At 42.8% G+C, this 21,306-nt stretch overlaps 1 protein-coding gene across 8 annotated transcripts in view; it reads right to left on the reverse strand.

Annotated features, from left to right (window-relative positions):
- Positions 1–2,362: 2,362 nt before the first annotated feature.
- Ncoa1 (nuclear receptor coactivator 1) overlaps positions 2,363–21,306 on the reverse strand; it is a 200,962-nt gene continuing 182,018 nt past the window's right edge. For 4 of the 8 annotated variants that reach the window (XM_028875292.2, XM_028875311.2, XM_028875301.2 and 1 more), the window contains 4 exons: positions 17,106–17,280; positions 12,905–13,088; positions 8,232–8,321; positions 4,550–4,720 (listed from right to left, as the gene is read on the reverse strand). In XM_028875292.2, the coding sequence (XP_028731125.1) occupies positions 4,550–4,720; positions 8,232–8,321; positions 12,905–13,088; positions 17,106–17,280 (620 nt within the window). Of the gene's footprint in view, positions 4,721–4,804; positions 4,862–8,231; positions 8,322–12,904; positions 13,089–17,105; positions 17,281–21,306 lie in introns of all 8 variants that reach the window. The other 4 variants (XM_037198118.1, XM_037198119.1, XM_037198117.1 and 1 more) reach the window with 4 other exon arrangements.

A 21,306-nucleotide genomic window follows, 5' to 3' on the forward strand; every position in this document is an offset into this window, starting at 1 on the left:
GTTGACGCTGTTTGATGGAATCCACCCTTCACTTCCTGCTTAGATATGCAGAGACATACTACATTGGGACACTCTGCTAACTATAGGCCAAAGGGCCCCTCCACCCATCTACTTGAGGACCCAAAGGACAAATTCTCATGGGTCTCCAGAAAGGGGGCCGGGTTCTCTCTTTACCTTTGACCTCTTGCCCTTCTTTTCAAGGCTGGATTTAGCATACTTCACAGAAGAAAGCCAGGCTTAAGGTCACACTTGAGATGAAAGTCTTGTAGATTCTTCAGTCATTTAGTTCAGAACTGTACGCCAGAATCTGGAGTTAAAAGATGGAGGTTTGGGGGCTGGAGAGAAGCCTCAGCGGTTAAGAGCACCTGTTGCTTTTGCAGACGACCCAGGTTCAGTTCCCAGCATCCCCATGGTGGCTTACAACCATCTCTTAACTCCAGTTCCCCTGGAGATCCAACACCTCCTTCTGACCTCTGCAAGCAAACAGGCACTCATATGGCACACATATATACATACAGACAACACACTCACACACATACAATACATCTTTAAAGCTGGGATTTCAAGGGTCCACACTGGGAAACAGTTGTTCGTGTCATACCCTGGTGGGGCCTGCTTCCTTCCTGTTTACAACTCTCCCAAAGGTCTGCAGAGAGTGAGACCATGATCACTGACCTAACAGCACTTTAGAACTTGTCAGAGCACACACAGACCTTCTCTGAGTATCTCTAATATCATTACCAGCTCCAGATGGGTGGACAGAAAGAAGAGAAGGCAATGTTTCTGACTGGGTAGGGCCAGTTGTGGAAGAGACCATAGCTATCAGCTGTTACAATTTTCAAATGAGACCCCCAAACCTAGCACACGGTCCTGTTGGAGTCAGCCCCTTCAGCTCCCTTCTGGCCTGCCAGCTGACAGAACTCTACGGGCTTGTTTAGTGGCGCTCCACACACTGGCCAACCTTCTCAGAAGCGAGCTATCTAGGGTTTCTTCCCCTCCACCTTCCCATCATTCTTCACAGCATGACTCCTGCTGTTCAAACACCTCACCACACTCAAATGCCATCTCTTCTGCAGGGAAACCTGCACTGACCTCCAGGCACAGTCCCTCAGAACTCCTCTGTACCACTTCCCTCAATCCTGCTGCTTCTAACTGCTCTCCATCCCCGGCCTGTGAATATAAGTCACACAGGGCAGGGTCCATTTCTGTCTTCATCCTTTCTTATTCCTGGAGCCTTGGATAAGGAATAAAACGTGTTGAGCAAGTGAATGATGACAGAACTTTTAGTTTTTTCGGTGTTCTTAGAGTTATGGGAGCAATGAAAATAAAATATGCAAAGAAAACCAACGTTGCTGGCAGACCAGGCTCAACCTCCAACAAAAGGAACGTATGGGTTCAATTAAATCAGTGAAATTTGGAGACAGGGGGATGGACGGTCATGGGTCATTTACTGTATTCAAGTGCAGGTGCTCTTCTGCAAGAGCACTTAATGTCAGCATAGGATCAGCACAACTGCTATGTAAACAGACAACTATCCTCTCTTTTACTCGGTCAGCCCAAGAGACAGCACCTAAGAATTTTATGAATGGACTCTTCCCCAGACAAGACCACAAAGAAGGTAGTTCCCTCATTCTTTCTTTTTATTTGCTCTTCTCTCTCCTCTGCTACTCAGGATAACTTTCCATCAGCGGGCAGCCTCATCTAAAAGAAGCATCGAGTTTCTCTTATCCCAACTATGGGGCAAAATATGATTTTTAAGTAACAGATTCCAAGTCTGTAGTTATGTGTGGGAATGTATGTGACATGCAGGCCCTGCTCCTGCTCCTCCCAATTCCTTTGGAATTGTCTTTACTTCAGGTCTAAGTTTAAACAAAAATTATTGTTGGTGTGCGTGTGCGTGTGCGTGTGTGTGTATTGCACCACTGTGGAGGCCAGAGGACAACTTTCAGGAGTCCTCTCCTTCCACTATGGGTTCTAGGAACAGAACTCAGGATGTTAGGCTTGGCTGCTGAGCCATCTCACTGGCCAGGACCTAAAGTTTATAAAATGCATTATCACACCGAAACAGCATCCTCAGGTAAAATTCCACACCTGCATCAGTGCATGACACTCTGTGGTTCTTTAGTGTTGCCTGAACAGTACCCCAGCCTGGTCCAGCTAAGTTAGCATTTCCTCAAAGCCCCTAATCACAGCTTTACAGGAAAGGTTCACATCAGAGTGACTTGAAGGATTTTTGGCTATAGGGATCCTTGCTTTTTATTAACCTTCAGTATGTGAAGTCATCTGGGCTTTGGCAATTTTTCTAGAGTCGTCTCCCCCAAACCACCCGTCTCCACCCCCATGTAAATGAAGAGGCGGCTCATGAGGTTGTTAAACAAATTCTATTCAGTAGCTGGAAAAGTCAATTTCCTGTGGAATGACAGGAATTACATAGAAGCAAGCAATTTTATTTTCCTCAAATGTAGCAATAATTTTAATCTGTACATACATAAAACAAACAGTGCAATTATAGAACCTCGAAGGTGACATGCATACTTTAAGGTGCAGTGGGGATGGGGGCGGACATTGGTATCTCCAATTTTCCTTACTGCTTTTCTCTTCTAGGTCCTTATGCAAAAGCACTGAGTCAGGAGCCTTCATCTGGAATGATGCTGAGGTGAAAGGTGAACTTCCTGAAGTCTGCACGCTTATTATCACAAACAGAATGGAAACGACCTCCTAGAGCAGTTTGGTAGGAACTAGAGTAATATGGCTGGGCTTTCAAGCTGGAAATGACTGAGATCAAGGATGCATTTTCTGAAAAAACGAGAAAAGGTAATGTCTGTAACTGAGGGTCCTATTTCTGTGTCATAGCTGCTACCACGTGAGCCCTTCCGCTGTTCTCAAAATGCTGTAGTTTCTGAATAGATGCTGTTCAATGGAGTCATCTGACAGTAGGGGGTGGTGAGATGCAGAAGGAAGGACCTGGGGAAATGGCTTCTTCCTTGAAGTCTTGAGTCCATGCTCCTCATCTGCATTGGTTCTTATGGCCTTTTCTCTGCTGTGTGAGCAGAGGGAGCTGGTGCAGAAGGTCAGTGTTGTCCGCAGGCCCGGGGGATGCAGATCAAGGTTAGCATTGGAGGGCTCCCTTGGCCTCTCTCGCGATGCCTTGCTCAAGCTCTCCTGCCTGTGGCAGGGCTTCTAGCACTAGAGTCAGTTCACACTGGCTCCTTTCTTGGGGCCAGGATGAGACGGGATGTGGCAGAATAACAAGACAAGCGGAACACATGGTACCAATTAGCCTCGGAGCAGAACAGAGAAACTTATATTTGCACTGATGGAAATTCAAATTCCCAAAGTCATCATGAGACAGAAAAAGCAGATTTTCTCTGAGCGAGCACTGATTTCCCTTTCTACAAGCGGCCTGCGGCACTCTGGGGTGGTCTGCCCTAGCTCAGCTAGAATAGCTCTTCCTGGCAGTACCACATTGATGAGTCCCAAAGGAAATCCATACATGGCTTCACAGTTACTGGGATAATGAAATTACTAGCCAAATGTAATTGTAGTTCAATCAACATTATATTTCACACATAAGTTTAGAAAAACCAAGAGGATGATAAAAGCATAAAATTAAACAGAACAAAATCAATTTCTACAAGAAATCAAAATATATTTACAGTGAGATTTAAGGAAAAAATAAGCTACTCGGATCATAAATTTAATTTTATTTTAAATAACTTTAGCTACCTCGCTGTTAACATAGTAAAAGCAGAAAGAACAGGCTGCTTTCCCCCGTAGACTTAATCAGAAAATTTTATCTACAATAATTGATAGAACTCGGTTCTTGTCCTTCACCCATTTCATCAAAAAAATTATTGCATTTTCCCCCAAACTGCATTTTTTGGATTCCTCAGTGAATATACTCATTTCATCCTCTTTCCTGGAGGCATCTTGGTTTCAATCCATCGTTATAAAAAGGAGAAGGGGTGCATATGTAGAAGCAAAATATTCTCTTGATGCCAACAGACGGAGTTGCTTGGAGAAGCTGATTGTGCACACGAGCTGCCTGGGGTTGGGGAGGGGTGGCTGTTGGTGGGAGGAACTTGATGGCCTCTGGGGGACAGACAGGCAAAGCCCCATGGGCTCTTCTTCCAGGGCAGGGGCAGGGCTGAGCCAGCCGGTGAGGCAGGGCTTCATCTTCCCTTGGAACTTCTTATTTTGGTTTCCCTTCAAAAGCCTTCATCCAGAAAAGAAGCCAATGACTGATTATAAAAATAAGAATAATTAACTTTTGGCTCAAGAAATGAGATTGTCCAACTGTTCTGCCTTGTTATTCTTTTCAATATCCAAGGCCTTTACAGAGAAAGAAACAAAACCATCTCTCAATCTCCCAACAAAAATGAACTCTTTTTTTTTTTTTTTTTGTTTTTTGTTTTTGTTTTTTTGCTCCAAATGCTACGACCTGAAGAATGGCTGCAGATTGAGATATCAAAAATCTCAGAAAAATATATAATATATTTGTATAACTCTGCATGTCTATTATTTAAACTTCACATTCCTTTAAAAGTGGTTATTCAGTCAGTAGCTGCTGAAGGAGGCTCTTCTGCTGGGCCTGGGGGGTCTGTGGTCCTGATGTGGGTTTTTGAGTTCCCAGTGGACCAGGCTGGTTCAGGTAAGGGTCCCCGCCTACCAGATTCACTGTACACTGGACGTCAGCAAACACCTGAACCTGCTGCACCTGCTGGAACACAAATGAAGATGTGTTTAGACAGAAGGGCCTGCCCCCCCGGCTTATGAGTGGGTACTACGTGAAGTGGAAACTCACTAGAGCATTCCTCTAGTCTGTAGCCACCACAGAGAAGAACTCTTCTGTCTTCTTGTCCTACAAAAAGAAAATCGCTGCACTCATTTTGCTCAGGGTTCTGGAAAGTTCACACTTAAATAAAACCAAAACTGGAAAAGGTCACGCCTCCTACAGAGTTGCCATCTACACTCAGTGTGTGTCCCTAATATTACCAAGGCTGGGGAAAGCCCAGTTTCAGAGTTTGGGGATACAGTGATGGTCGTTAAAAATAACATGCAAATTGGAAAACCAGTTCAAAATCATTCTATGGATGACTTTAGTAGAAAAAAAAAGTCTTTTTTATGTCACTGAGAAACAAGGGCTTCAACCTAATATTGGCAAAATAAAACCACCACTCTGCGCACCAACACTGACTCCTGAGACTCACATCCAGATGATAGTGTAGCGAAGTGTATACAGCTCCTGCACACACTGACTTCAGATTTACAACAAACATTAGCAGAGAAATTTTGTATTTGGTTTTCCCCTCATAGACAACTAAACACACGAGCTAAAAATAACAACAAACATCAGCGAGAACAGTGTGAATTTTCCCTTTACCTTCAGTAGTAATAAATACATTCCTTAACAAGGTCTAAAGTTGCATAATTCTGGCATCTCCTACTGGAAAACTAAGCCAGGTAGTAGTCCTCCCCATAGCCTTATTAAAAGTTGTCTATAGAACTGACTAGAAGGCACACTTCTGAATGCTCCAGATGAGGAACAGAGATGCTTTCTAAAGTAGCTCAGTGACTAAGGCTTTTGGCAAATGTGCTTCACGTTTAACAGGTTGTAAAGGATTTTAAATGAGTGATATCTTTTTTTTTGTCATTTATCTCTAATGCATGCCATTTACATTCAGCTTTTTTTGAAAAAATTTCTATCCTCAATGGAATACAAGTTGTTTTCTATTACCTTCATTGGCCAAATGGCCAATGTCCCGATCATCAAGTTTCTGTAGCAGGCTAGCCTGTGGTCTCTTCTTAATCCCTTTGCATGCCCATTCAGTTCCCTCTCTGGGAAGAAGACAGCCTGGAGGCTCCAGTGTCTGCTGAGGTAGTTAGGCTAGTATTCCTCCTTCTCCAGCTCCTCAGGGACTGCTCCCGGCTCTGCTGCCCTCCCAATGCCCTTGTTTGAGGTTTTTCTCTGAATCTACCACACACCATCTTTGGTTCCAGGTCCTTCTCACAGTATCCTATTCTTGTTCCTAAGACTCAGGGGCCCACTTCCTGCTTCTTCCCTCTGTGTTCCTTTTCTCCTTCCTGTCTGGCCTCCATAGCTGGATCCTGTGACTCCGTTACTGTCCTCCTTCCCTGTACACCAGTCTCTACAGGTCTAGCTAACTCACGTTCCAGTTTTTGTCTGGCAAACACAGAAATGGGGGGAATAACAAGACACATTGTGATGGGCCACACATCACACGTCACTGGCCCTTCACGTGAGTACAAACAATGATGCTTTTCAGGCACTGAGATTTCAAAATCAACACAGAAAATTTTATGTTTACTCATTTCTAAGTATGAAATGTTGGGTCAGAGTACCTAAGGTGGTTTTCTTCCCTAAGTATTTTAAAACAATCTGGATAAAGAAAAGAACTATAAAACAAACTAGAGAGAAAAGTCTGCTTCTTTAAAAAGGATATTTTAAGAGAGAATATTTAAAAAAAAAACTATAATGATTAAGTCAGATTCCAAAACTCATGTTAGCCACTTAGAACTGCTACCTAAAATGAGGATGCCTGAGACCAGGTCTCAAGGGACTTTGGAACTGCCGCCTCGGCACGGTCAGGCACAGGACCCAGGAGGAGCTGAGGGTGTCTGGAGAGGACTGGAGAACTCAGCACCAGGCTCTCTGAGTTCCCAGCACACGTCTGACTTTAACTCAAGCACTGTCTGATGACTCCAAACCTTACAACTTGCTTGTCTGTGTTAAGCAGTTTGTCATACCTCCTGGGGCATGTCTCCACGAGGTGACTTTTAATTTCCATCCAATGAAGACCGTCTTCCATATCTCTGTCACAAAGTGCCCATTCCTTATCCCACAGCACTCAGATGTACTTCCTACAGCTCAGCATCTGGACACAGCCTCCTGACTCCCCTTTTCCATTCATAGCCCCCAGCAAGCCTTTCTTCACCTCTTCCAGCCAAGGATAAAGCCAGACTAGTGTGTTATCGGTGGTCTTCAGGAGACGTTGTCTTCAGGACGGAGCCTGATTCCTTCACTCACTATTCAAGCCATCTTGAGATTTGATGCTATCTACTATAATTCTTTCGATTCCTGTGATTTCTTATTATAAACCTTTTAATTCCCAATCGATATGGCTTCCTATAACTATGTGAAAATACTACTATTTCCCTGTCTCTGGCTCCCAACAACTGTCATTCTTTTCTCTTTCACGTGGCTGAGAACTGTTCAACTGGTTTAGTCCATCTCCTGTGTGGATGTTCTCTGACCATCTCAGCTTCACTCATCTATCTTTTTCAGTACTGGGATGGAGCCCAGAGCCTTCCATGAGGAAGACAGGGTCCCGCTACTGAGCTGTATGCCATCCCTGTTTCTCCTTTCTGTGCATGCTTGGTTTCTGTTATTTATAGCATGTACTTGGTCGTCTGCCTTCTTTGGTGGCATGACAATTTATGTGCCTGTATCTGTGTGCTGCATTTTTAACAGGCCCTAGGAAGACTTTGGTACTGGGAAGATCTGGGTCGGAAGCTCCCCAGCTTTGTGAATAACGCACACAGTGAAAGATCCTCAGGTCCCGTCTCTTCATCTGTGAAGGAAAGGCCTGCAGCCTCCACAGAGTTACGATGGAGGGTTAAATGAGATAAAGCTCACTGTGGGAGCACAGTGCCCTGCAACCATGAATGTGACAGTGAAGACCACGTATTTCCATCTGCCTCTGTACCATGATGCCTATGTTGATATTAAGAGACTGAAGACTAAATCAGTTGCCAAAGTGAATTAACCCCATCCCCCAATTTCTGCTAATACAGAAGAAACCACCTTGTTATTTGTGCTGCTCAGAAATGCCCTGCTAAGGAGGTGCATTACCCAGCAGACGCTGCTCTGCCTCAACTTACTGGATCCTTTGAGATCTTTGGTGACAGCGTTTTAGAGCTTTGACGTGCAGACTTTATAGCACTGTTTAGTCACATGTGACTCCACTATCTGACCCAAGAGCTGGTTAAATCCTTGAAAACTTATCTCATTTAACCCTCTCAACACCCTGTAAGCAAGCATCCCAGTAGTTCTGTAGTCAGACAGAGGCTCAGGAGAGCCTGTCAAATCCCCCCAGGGACGCAGCTGACAAAGGATAGAGCCAGGGACCACACCCACATGCTATGTGATGTCCTCCGTGTATCCAGAGTGCCTCTGCCAGCTCTGCACTAGGACTTTCTTTCTTACTGACCTGGTTTCCATCTGCTTCTGTTTTGAGAAGGTCAGCGGATGAGAGCTGGTTGCAGTAGAGGCCTGTGTGTCTCAGTGCTGGATCATTCATCTGTTAGAAGTAAATAAGAGATCAAATCGTAAGCTAGTTGTTTAAGCTGAAAACCACGAGAAGACTGACAGAGAAGTATTTGGAGGACTGCTAACTTAACAGCGGTTTATCAGGCTGTCATTCATCAGTCAGACAGGCGCCCTTGTGGGTGGAGATTATGAGGATGGATGCTGGTGCTGCTCTGTTCTGACCTAGCTGCTTACTTGGAGTGTTCACCTTGTGAAACCTGTCACTGAGTTGTATACTTTTCTGAATATTCTAATATTTGACATGTGAATAAAAAGTAAATTCTTTTCTCTGTCTCCTTGACTCAGTCTGTCTTAATTCCCTTCTCTCTCTCTCTCTCTCTCTCTCTCTCTCTCTCTCTCTCTCCTCTTACATACAGGCACACACTCAAGCTGACTCACCACCTCAGCTGAGTAACAAATCAGTAACAAGGGTCTGGAGAGATGGTGTGCTACTCCTGCAGAGGACCTGACTTTGGTTCTTAGCACCCATATCAGGTGGTTCAACCCAACTGTGACAGCAGCTCCAGGAGAACCCAATGCCTCTGGCTTCTGCGGGCAACTGCATTTATATGGGGGACATGCATTGGCACACATGCACATGAATACACATACACACTTAAAAAAATAAATCTTAAGGAAGGATCAGTAGCAAAGATCCTATTTACACCACTGTCTGAATCCACTAAAAACACAGACAGAGTAAGAAACAAAGGCAGTTAAGATACCAGACAAAGACAATGCAGGGCACTGATCCCTGAGATCTGGGAAACCACTGGGAACTCACTCCTGTAGCAGTTTCCTAGTCTACAGCTGAGTGCATCCTTCGAGTTAAGAGGCTGCTAGAACCCACAGGGCAGAATATCAAAGAAGAAGAGTCCAAAGAGACAGGTCTGGAAATATGCAAGGTCCTCTAGCCTGTGCTCCCAATGCAGAGGAAAGAGCTGCCTGAGTAAATGACATGGGATAATTCCAAAAAAGCACACAGGGCTGGGACCAGGTCTCCATCTCAACAGCCAGAGTGGAAAAATGTCAGATTCAGGAGGTAGCAGGAAACACAATACATCCTTACTATGAAGTATGAAGGCACAATTGGATAGAATGAATACTGCTTTTGTCCCATCAAAAAAGACGTGAAAGGATCAAATTACTTCCAGGGAACCAAGTCATTTCCCATGGCAAAGATCAAAAATATTTATAAGAATATAAATGGTAGGGGCTGGAGAGGTGGCTCAGAGGTAAGAGCACTGGCTGCTCTTCCAGAGGTCCGGAGCTCAATTCCGAGCAATTACATGGTGGCTCACAACCATCTATAGTGAGATCTGATGCCTTCTTCTGGCATGCAGGCAGAACACTGTATGCATAAATAATAGGTAGATCTTAAAAAGAATATAAATGGTAAATTTCATAGTTCTGTGTTCAGTAGAACAGACAGTTATGAGCCATAATGAAAACAAAAACCAATGAACTGAAATCAATCCCCAAACAGTTCAGGTGATAGGACTGGCAGGTGATTCATTGATTAGGAGATAGACTGATTTAAAATAGCTGTAATCGGCCAAGCAGTGGTGGTGCTTGTCTTTAATCCCAGCACTTGGGAGGCAGAGCCAGGAGGATCTCTGAGTTCGAGGCCAGCCTGGTCTACAGAGCGAGATCCAGGACAGGCACCAAAACTACATGGAGAAACCCTGACTTGAAAAAAAAAATTCCAATCATACCAATAACCACATTAAATATACATGGACTAACCAGTCTAATTAAAGGGCAAAGACTGTTGAATTGAGCAAAAAGGCAAGACCCAACTATATAAGGAACACCTGTTAGATATAATATTTTTACCCAATTCATTATATTTTGGTTGGGCAGTGGTGACATTGCCTTTAATACCAGCACTCAGAAAGCAGAGGCAGGCAGATCTCTGTCAGTTCAAGGCTGGCCTGGTCTACAGAGAGAGTTGCAGGACAGCCAGGACTACACAGACAAACCCTGTTTTAAATAAAAAAATGAAAACATCAAAAAAAAATCATTATATTTTGTTTTAATCTAATAGAGATAGCGAATAATTCTAATAACTGAATAGTAACAAATACAAAAATAATTCAGTTTTGTGCCTTTATTTTGCTACAAAATACAGATCACAAGATGGACATGGAAGCACCCAGTACTTGGGAGTACAGGAAGGAGAGCAGGAGTTCAAAGTCATCCTTATTCACATAGTCAGTTGTAGGCCAGCCTGAGACCTTATCTCAAAATGAACAGATAAAATGATACAAATCATTAAGTTTTTGGATTCTGTTTCCTTAGGCTTACTATGTAATTCCTAGGAAACAGGGATGTAAAAAAGGAAATCTATACAAAAGATAGCCAGTACATCAACATATATGTATACTAACTTTCTTTAAGTCATGGCTACCTGCCAACAATCTAGTTCATAATGTATTTTGTGGTGGCTAATATGAATGATGTAAGTACTCACTTTAGGCAGTTATTCTAATAGTCTTTTAAAATCATTTTCATTTTAATCATTGTCACCTAAAAATGTGCAGGAGGCTCAAGGATAAACTCCAAACGGTGGCTAGCATGCATTATCCCACAGCAGGCCTATCACATCAATCCTGCCCTACTCATAATAAAAATATCCCAGTAACACTCATTAGCCATTCACCCTCTTGTTTCTGCCTAGGTTTTACTTTATTAACCAATCCTGAATGTTCTTTTCAGTCCACATTATCTCTTTCTGTTTTGATCTGGCTTTGCTGGGGACTGAATCCAGGCCCTCATATGTTAGGCACATATTCTACCCTAGCCTTCAATTCTTATTCTTTCTTGATTTTTATTTAAAAATTCTTGTTGTTTTTTTTTTTTGCTTGCTATGTAGCCTGGTACTTGCTATGTAGACCAGGCTGGGCTTGAGTTCATGGCAATCCTCCTGCCTCGGTCTCCTGAGTCCTGGGATTACAGGTGTGTGTCAGCACATCTGGCTTTTCAATGTTCATATTCATTCTCCCCTGCTGACCAGAGTATCCTTACGAAAACAGGCTAGCTTCAGTTTCTTGTTTTTGTTTTTGTTTTGAGGACAACTTCTCTACAACATTTTTTTCCTGACGAGGCCAGGCCCCTTTCATTTTAAATACTTAATAATTAGGTGACATATACTATTGTCCTATAGGAGTTTATTATTTATTTTTTTCCTGAGACAGAGCTCTGAAGAACTTGCTATGTAGACCAGGCTGGTGTTAACCTCACAGAGTTTCACCAACCTCTGTCTGATGAATGCTGGGATTAAAGGCCTGTACCATACTCAGCTCTGGAGGTTCACCTCTCATGCAGCTGTCTGTTCTAGTATTTGATGGATTCATTGCCCATGTGTCTGCTCAACAAGTCAATGTGTATGTCCCAGGGAGCTATCTTTGTGTCTAACAAAGAGAAGGTGTCCAGAGAAGGGCCAGTGGAGGTCACCTCCTTGGCCTCGAGGCTCAGAAGAGGAGGAAAGACTGTAAGGGCCAGAAGCTGGGAGGACTGGGAAGAAGCCGTGTCTTCTGGACAGGACGTGGCTGCTGTACTCATGAGGCCACAGCAGTTGTGGTCTCCTGCACAAGACGAAGACAGTCAGCATTCTAGCGTTCCAGCCCATTAGCCCCACCTCTAACTGAAGACCTGTTGACAGCTGATGCCCCACAGGGAGGGAGAAACAGTTTTTCAGGGGTGTGACCTCTGGTAGGTGGACCAAACTCCGCTAGATGGCCCTGCATCTAGGAGTATGTGGTCAGCACAAACTGGGCTTAGTCAATTATTTAAGAAAGGGACAAATGTCACAAAGTTGAGAGGGGTGGGGAGGCGGAGGGTGAATATAATCAAAATACATTATATGAAATTCTTAAGAAATTAATAAAAATGTTGCATTGAAAAAAAGAAGATGTATTCGGAATATACAAAGTGTACCACTTTGCAATAAGTGAAAATACTAGGATTTTGTGAGACTAAATGCTAACTTACAAAGTTTAGCAAAGTTTGTGCGTGTGTGGAGGGGGAGGGGTCAGAGGACAACCTGCAGGGGTTAGTTCTCTCCTTCTCTTACGTGGGCCCTAAGGGTCCTGGGGGTTGAACTCAGGTAGCGGACCTTGCTAGCAAGCATCTGTATCCACTGAGCCACTCCTCTGTGCATGCTATCTTTTTTATTTTAGTGTGCACGGGGGTTCTGCATATATGTTTGTCTGTGCACCACATCATGCAGAGGCCAGAAGAGGGTGCTGGATCCCTTAGGACTGGAGTTACAGATGGTTCTGAGCCACCATGTGGGTGCTGAGAATCAAGTCCTGGTCCTCTGGCAGAGCAGCCAGTGCTCTAACCACTGAGCCCCCTTTCTATCTATTAGGAACGAGTAATGATCAGAAGATAGTGAGAAGGAATAAAGAAGCATGGTTCTTGCTGGTAATAGCCAACGTACCTGATTCTCCTGGGGTAATAACTGTTGTGGTGTGGTGTGTGTAACAAGAGTGCCAGGCATGCTGTCCTGAAGTAATAACTGTTGTGGTGTGGTGTGGTGTGTATAACAAGAGTGTCAGGCATGCTGCTTACCTGCTCAGAGCACACAGTATTCATCCCTGGCATCTGCAAAGAGCTCATCTGCATCTGGCCCATCATTGGACTCATGTTCTGAACGTTTGCATTTCCGCCTGCCATGGACACGGTGATGCTCATGTTGTTGTACACTCCGGGCTGTGCGGGGGCGGGCTGGTTCTGGACAGCTTGACTGAACACACTGTTAACTCAAAAACAACCCAGATTACATGCACTGTTCATGAACATGGATTTTTTCATTAGACAGAATTCCAAGTAAAATATTTTGTATTTTTAAATACATGTAAAGCTATATCTTGTATATTAGAGCAGACCGTAATTCAGGCACATTCTGAATTCTGTCCAATGGGTTTAATAATAAAAAGGGCTCTCCTCAGGGATGAACACAGATAAATTTCACATCTTTTCTAGAAGCTGCATAGCAGGGTAGCTATGTTTTCCAAGGGCTTGCTTTACTGACTTTCTCCCTTCTTCATGGTCAGGTTCTGGATTGTTGCTATTCCAAAGATTTCAAATGTAAACTAAGTTTTAGTAGTTAAAATAATTTGGAATAAATTACAAGTAAATTCAAATTGGAACTTTATATTAGAAAATTCTCAATGACACAAATGCATACTTCTAAAAGAAAATAATGTAAAAATTGTCTTTTATAAGATCTGAAAATACCAACTATTTTGATTATTACTCAATTGTTATTTCTGGTGAAACTGATTCCCAAAACAATTTCCCCCATTGTTACTTATTTATTCCTTAGCTCTCCAGTGGTAAGTAGGACACCATGACATTTATAGCTTCAGTCCATTAAGGTAATCACACTGAAATCAACAAGCCAAAAAAAGTCTATTCATCATGTCTGAAGAAAAGTAGCAATTTCCTCCCCCAGTTAATTATAAAACACTGAGAATTATATGCCTCAGAATCGGTCAATAATGCATCTATGGACCTTTAATGTCCATACAGTACGTATGCTTGTTAGGCAGTGTTCCCACAACTAAAAGTACTAAACACATTATTAATCTATGTTCACTTTCTAATGAGAACATTTCGCCTTAGACAGTGTTCATTTGTCAATTGGTACACAAATAATCTCTGTGGGGAACGGAGCTCTGTAAATTCACACACTCGGAAGCACAGCAGTGACGTCATATCAAAGAAAGCTTAGGGCTTAATTTTCTTTCGATTTATACTTGGAACTATATTTCAGCTTACATTCCTTCAGGTGTTCTTAATTCCATTTTACTTTCTTCCATCAAAGGAAGAAGATAGGACCCTCTGTGGCCTTAATCTCTGTTCTAGGACAGCTAGGCTCACTGGCACCTTAAGTCCAATTCTCATGCACCTTGTATTCCCGTCTACCTCATGGCAATGATCACTGTTTTCTTAAGGAGAACTACCTATCTGTCAACCCCTAAACACAGGGAAAAAAAGACAGAGATAAAGACACTGGTCCTGAGTGGTTTCCATAGACACCACAAGTTAGTAACAACTAAAGAGGTCCTTGTTTGAGTAAGACTAAGAAACAACAATTGGATGTGGCTTTTACATGGTCCTGAGCACTGGAACTTTCCACACAGAAAGGCTTTGTATAGAGAGACACAGCCCTGTTCCAGGACACAGGTTTGCTGTAACTATTAAGAGTTCTGACATCCTGCCTCGGAACTCCGGCGATAGCTGAGACAGGAGGCATTTGTGATAGTCCAGGACAAAAGTGATGGTATTTTGTCTTCCAGTGTGTTAAATGCAATAGGTAAGTGGGGCAATGACATCATTTGTTGGTTTGCTTGATGTGAGATGTGGAAAACAGAAAAGTTTTTCTTCTGAACAACTAGAAAAACGGAGTTGTGTTTTAAGACAGAGAAAAGTAAGAGAAGAGCAGGTTTTAGGAAGAGTATCAGTTTAGTTTTGTCATGTTAGGTTTGTGATGTCTTTAGACATCTAAGTGTAGAGTCAATTAGGCAGTTGGATAGACAGTATGGTATTCAGGGGAGATGTGTAGGCTAGAGATTAAAATGACTGTAATAAGCATAAGCATATAGACATTTGCCACAGGAAGTCTAGAAGGAGAGAGAGATGGGATGAATGAGAAAACAAATACGCATGTGTTACAGGTGCATGCTGGGGTCAGCTAGGTGTCCTCTTAAGGATTATCATCTACTTTGGAGTGGGATCTCTCATTGGCCTGAAGCTCACCAATTAGACTAGCATGGCCAGGGAGCTCCAGGGATCCTCCAGTCTTGGATTAGAAGAATGAACCCCCATGCCTGGCATTTTTATGAGGTTTCTGGAGTTCAACCGTAGGTCCTTGTGTTTGCAAGGTAAGGACTTCACTTTTTTTTTTTTTTTTTTTTTTTTTTTTTTTTTTTTTTTTTTTTTTTTTGGTGACAGAGTATCATGCAGCTCATGTTGGCCTGGTACTCACTAGGTAATGAAAGACAGCCCTGAACTCCAATCCTCCTACCTCTTCCCAAGTGCTGAGATTACAGATTTTCCACAATGCCTGCCTTAAGATTGGATATTACAACCGAGGGACCAGGTAATTATAAGAAAGAGGTCCTATGATGAGTTCCCTGCCTTGCATGGAGGCCAAGGAGATGATCTCCTAGCAAATGATGGCCTCCAGCAAAAGGGAATGAGTGGGAGGAAAGTCACCACGAGCGAGACAGCACGAAAGAGAGACTTTCCAAAATACAGAAGAAGAAAAGAACTTCAAAAAAAGATGCTGCTGACAAGGATTGCACCTGGCTGTACAGAGGACACTAAGCACCTTGGCAGGAACATTTTCGGGGTGGTGGTAAAGATGCGCCTGACTGGCTCGACAGGGCGTGGGAGGGAAGAGGTGAACAGAGCAGTCTTTTAGAGAATTCAACTGTAAGGGGGAACAGAGAAGCAGGTTAGAACCTGTCAGCACGACTTTCCCCAGGCCTTCTTTGCCATTCCATCCCTCCCTCTCTTCTCTTTTCTTTCTTCTTTACTTCCTCCCCGTTCTCTGTCCTTTCCTCCTGCTTCTCGGGAATCTACCTCCTGGCTGGTCTGCGCTAAACAAGAACCCCACCGCTGAGCTGGACTGCTAGCCGCCGTCATACTGAAATGAAATACATAGGTGCCTCCGGTGTGGAGCAGTCATCCTTGGGGGCCTTAGAGAGCTGCCGAGTCTAAGTGCAGCACAGAGAGCTGGGCAAAGGAGCTGCGTGCATGGAGGGAGCGATTAGAATGATGGACAGTGGCATCACAAGTGAGTTTAGGAGGCTGGGATTAGCACACATCAGGAGACTAAATTCTTCTTGCATATTTCAGACGGCTCCACTCCCATCCAATTTACACACAGTCCTTACTGCGAGCCACACAGTTCTCTTACAAAAGATTTCCTCTCTCACCTTTCAGTGAACTTTAAGAGAACATGGTTTTATGTTTTCAGCTTTAACTGCCTTACTTATTATGTTGTCAGACTAAATGGCTTCCCTGTCATCAGAACCAAGACACAACCAAATTAAAATCCTTATAAAATCAAGTGATGTGTGAAAAGTTCAGCATTCAGAATTCAAAAAATAAAAAAAAACTTCAGTGAGGTAATTTTATAAGCTAAACGGGTAAGATGAGGCCACTAAAAATCCAGACATGCACAGGGAGTGAGGCAGAGTGACTTAGGAAGCCTGGAGAGTGTTGGTTGTTGTATGAGTTCTTTCAGACACACTGAGTAGAACGAGGCAAGGATCCCCTCTGCTCAAATGAACTCCAGCATGTTACTAGTATGACTTTAAGAGATTATCTACTCTATTTTCAATAAAAAGATTTTCTTACAATCATAGTTTATGGAGAACTGATTGTGGATATCAAGTTTGATCTTTTTCTGTACCTGCTGATATAATAAAATATTTTCCCTTTGGAAAAAATATATCTACTTGCACATCTGTCCTAGAAGAGCTGTTACTGATGAGCATGGACCGCATCCCTCAGGTGTGTGAGGACTAGGTACAAAGGCCAGAGGCCACTAGACTCTTCTACTGTAAATACACAAGCTGGCCTAAATGACGAGTTGATACTTCAACATTTGACAATCCCATTTTCCTTTGCTGATGACAGAGCTCAGTTCCTTCTGGCACACGGGTGGATTGTGAATGCACAGTCACTTAAGGAAATACGGCTTCTCTTAGGAGCTGCAGAGCGCCAGGGATTCGCACACAGAAAAACTATCCCTTACTTGTTGTTGGCCATTGTCCCCTGCTGCCAGGCCTTCATGTCTGGTGACTGGTACCCAGAGGCGGGTGGCGTTTGTTGGAGCAGAGAGCTCTGAGGAGGAGGGATTGGCATCGGCACCATGGAGCTCCCGGGGCTTAGAGATGGGGCAAAGTTGGCCTCACCTTGGGGAACCAGTCCTGAAAATTGACACACATTAATTGATGGAAATACACTATAAATGTATCAACATCATAAAATAATAACAATAAAAAGCACCTGCTATAATTTATTTAGAAATGACTTCTTTAACAGAGGAAAAATTAAGGAAAAGTGGTCTCTTAAATATGGCAGGAAATCCTAGAACAAGTAGATAAGTAAGCATGAAATTTGGAAAAAGGGCTTTTAGTTGCTTAGATATTGATTTGTATAGCAGGACTATATTTGATCCCTTTCTGTTCTTGTTTTGCTAATAAAAATTTTCAAGTGCAAAAAGAATGAACATACATAGTAGATTACTTGTCTAACAAAAATAGCTTAAGAAAGGAAAATAATTAGGCAAGGAAAACCACTTGTGAAATGCAAAATCATCAGAAAGTTGCTGGCCACTCCTTCCTAAGCTTCTTCATGTGTTCTGCCTCCACTCTCCTCTTTAAAAAAAGCTTTATTTATAAACATGAATGTCACCCATGGGATCCATAAAACTCAATGACTTTAGTGAATGCACAGAGTTGTGCGGCTATTAACACAGTGCAGTTTAGGCATCTGCATCAGACCTGATTTCCCTGGGCCTGCTTGTAATAGCTAATTCCCGTTCTCATGCAAACACTCTCTGTATCGTGTCTCTATATAAAATGGTTTTTGTTTGTTTTTGAGACAGGGTTTGAAGAACTCCAGGCTGGCCTTGAACTTGTTATGGAGTCAAGAATGACCTTGGACTTCTGGCCTTCTAGTTTCTACCTCCTGAATTTCAGAGATTTTAAGTGTGTATGCAGCCATGTAAAGCTGAAACCCAGGGCTGGTGCAAGCTAGACCAGCATTCTTCGGATGGAGCTAAATCTGCAGACTTCATAGGGCTATCATCCGTAGGTCATATCTGGTCTTTCGTGTCTGTCTTCTTTCACTTAGCACAGTACTTTTGGGAATCAACCATTCGGTACCATTTGTCAGCCCAGGGTTCACTCCTTTTTAAACATAGAAACACGCTTATTAACAGACATCAGTATGACTATCTTAAAAAGCAATTGACATAAAAACAGGAGTTTATGTATAGGCTTCTTACTCTGTTCTAGTGGTATGTATCATTGTGTGTGTGTGTGTGTGTGTGTGTGTGTGTGTGTGTGTGTGTATAACAACTTTGAAATTATGTAGTTGTCTCATTTTGTCTTTCCTATACAAAATTGTTTTGGTTACTCTAGTTCCTCTAAGTTTCTATATACATTAGACTGTATAATGTAGGATAAGTTATCTATTTTGTTAAAAATCATGTTAAATTTTTTTATTACAATGGATTATAGGACCAATTTCAAATGAATTATAAGGATTTTTTTACTCTGCTTTTCTTAAAAATTTTGAGCACTTTATTTATTATTTTTATGTGCATGGATGTTTTGCCTGCATGTATGTCCATGCACCACATGCATGCAGTGCCCATGGAGGCCAGAAGAGGGTGTCTGATCTCCAGGGACTGGAGCTACAGACAGTTGTGCGTGCTGGGATTCAAACCCAGGTCCTCGTAACTGCTTACAGTTAAGCACCTTACAGCCAGGTGCTCTTAACTGCTGAGCTATCTCTCCATCCCGTATCACAATTGGACTTTTGAGACAAGACCTCTCTGTGTAGTCCTGGCTGTGCTGGAATTCACCATGTAGACCAGGCTGATCCAAATCACTGAGATCCACCTGATTCTGTCTCCCAAGTGCTGGGGTTAAAGGTGTGGGCACCGTGCCCTGCACATTTACTCATCTTTCATCTTGAATAGTTTCCGCTGTCATTCTCTTCTTACATAAGTTTTATTCAGCTGTTCACCCCACCTACTGTATTTCTCACCTATCCCCCTCTCTAAGTTTGATTTCTAGTTTACTGATATTATCTACACATCTATTTAATATGCTCAAGTTTCCTTCTAACTTAAAGAACACACAGAACACATTCATAGTCCTTAAAGTTCCTATTTTTGAACACTAAAGTTCCTAATCATTCTATCATCTGTACAGTTTGTTATTAGTGTGTGAGTTGTATCAATAGTGGGTCTCACTGTGACATTTTTACATATGTCTATAATATACTTTGATTATATTCACCTCTGTCATTGTCCTCTCTTGATCCCTCTCCCTCTGGTCCCCTTGTCTTCTCAAAGAGTTTGGGCTGCGTTTGAGGGCTATTTTTTCTCATTATTACAGGCTACGTTTTCCTGCTTCTTTGCATGTCTGATGGTTTTAAAAGCCAAACTTCAGATTCTCTGAATTTTACCCTTTTAAGAGCTGGATTTTTTAAAAGTCAAATATTTAAGTGTTCCTGAGCTCACTATTTGGGCCATGGTCAGGTTATATGGAAACCTCAGCTCTTTTAGGGTCTTGTACTTAGAGAAATCAAGAACAAGGCTTGGGCTAGGACTTACTTTGCCCCACTACTGAGGCAAAACAATACTCTGCTTGATACCCATGCATTATGAGGTTTTCCAGGCTAGTCAGAAGAGAAAGTGGCCCTGTGTGAACTTAAATACTGTTCTTCTAATCTTCGGGTTTGCTGCTCTGGTCTTGCTTTGTGTGTGTGTGTGTGTGTGTGTGTGTGTGTGTGTGTGTGTGTGTGTGTGCGCGTGTGTGCGTGCGCGCATGCACACTGAGGCCTGTAGGAACCCTCTGTGCAGACCCAGCCTTCCCAGCCTCCTGAGCTGGACTCTGCTCTACAGCACAGTCTGTCAATCTCTAGACTGCTCTTTCCTGCTCTTTGTCTGATGCTGTTTCTTTCACATGGAAGAATAAATATGGCCCCTGTTACTCTACCTCAGGCTAAGGTAGGAGCCCCTTAAGAAGTGTTTTGTTTTTTTTTCATGTTTTTATTACGCTTTTACAATTGTTTCCCTAAGAAAATGTATCTCACAGCTGAAAGCTTTTAAGACAAAGTTATAAAAGCCTACAAGAAGAGGATGCCATGAGCAGCTCATAATAACTTAGTATAATTCTTTCAAGTCTTCCTCAGAACCCCAAGTGTATTTTTTTAAAGGTTCGTTTTTATGTGTCTATGTTGTGAGTAGTGTCTGGACATATGTATATGGCACCATGTGCATGCCTGGTGCCTGCAGAGGGCAGACGAGAGCGTCAGACCCCTGGAGCTGGAGTCACAGGCAGTGTGAGCTGCCGGGGGGGGGGGGGGGGGGGGGGGGGGGGCGCTGAAACTGAACACAGGTCCTCTGCAAGAGCGGTGCATGTCCAGCCCTTCACACAGGATGCTGGCCTGCTGCGTGCCCGTACCCTACGAGCATCCCGCTGCGTTCTGAGTCTTGCAGACACAACTGCAGATCCCGGTACTGTAGTGGGTAGCCATTCCAGCTTTGGTCTGGAAGTTCCAACCCCCATTGAGGTTTTGGTAACTATCACGCCCACAAGGCGGGGCCAAGGGAGGGCCTGAAGACCTGAGTTCGGGAAGTGCCGGACTACTGCTGAGTCTTTCCCAGAACCCTCAACCTACCTATTCCTTCATTTGTAAGTTATGCCATTAAATAAATCTCCTTTTAACTACGTGGAGTGGCCTTAATAATTTCACCAATACAGTACAGAAGAGTCTGCTGTGTTCTGTCACTGTGACTTCTGTCTTCCTGTGTGGTTAGTCTCTCCAGAGACATACTTAATTTACTCACTTCATATTCTTCACAGGCTGGAACTTAAAACATACTTTAGATTTTCTGTGAAAGTTGTCATTTGTATAGCCTCTAAACTTTCTTTCACTCAATGCTTAACTATTTTTTAAAAACCTGATATAAATAAAGCTATGTAGTCTGTATCTACATTTAATGCAAACGCTGGAAAAAAGCTTGGACTTAGACTGTATGGAGAAATGTTCCTTTCATTTATGGCTCTTTAGGGTACATTGTTGTATTTGACATTATTTTCACTTTTATGTGGATGGGTTTTTTTTTTATGAATTCTACATTTACATTTTTCTTTGCTTGCAGTCTTAAAATGTTTGTGTTTGATGTATTGTTAATTATATATGTGATGAAACAA

The sequence above is a fragment of the Peromyscus leucopus genome, chromosome 22 (genome assembly GCF_004664715.2).
Source record: "Peromyscus leucopus breed LL Stock chromosome 22, UCI_PerLeu_2.1, whole genome shotgun sequence".
Lineage (NCBI taxonomy): Eukaryota > Metazoa > Chordata > Mammalia > Rodentia > Cricetidae > Peromyscus > Peromyscus leucopus.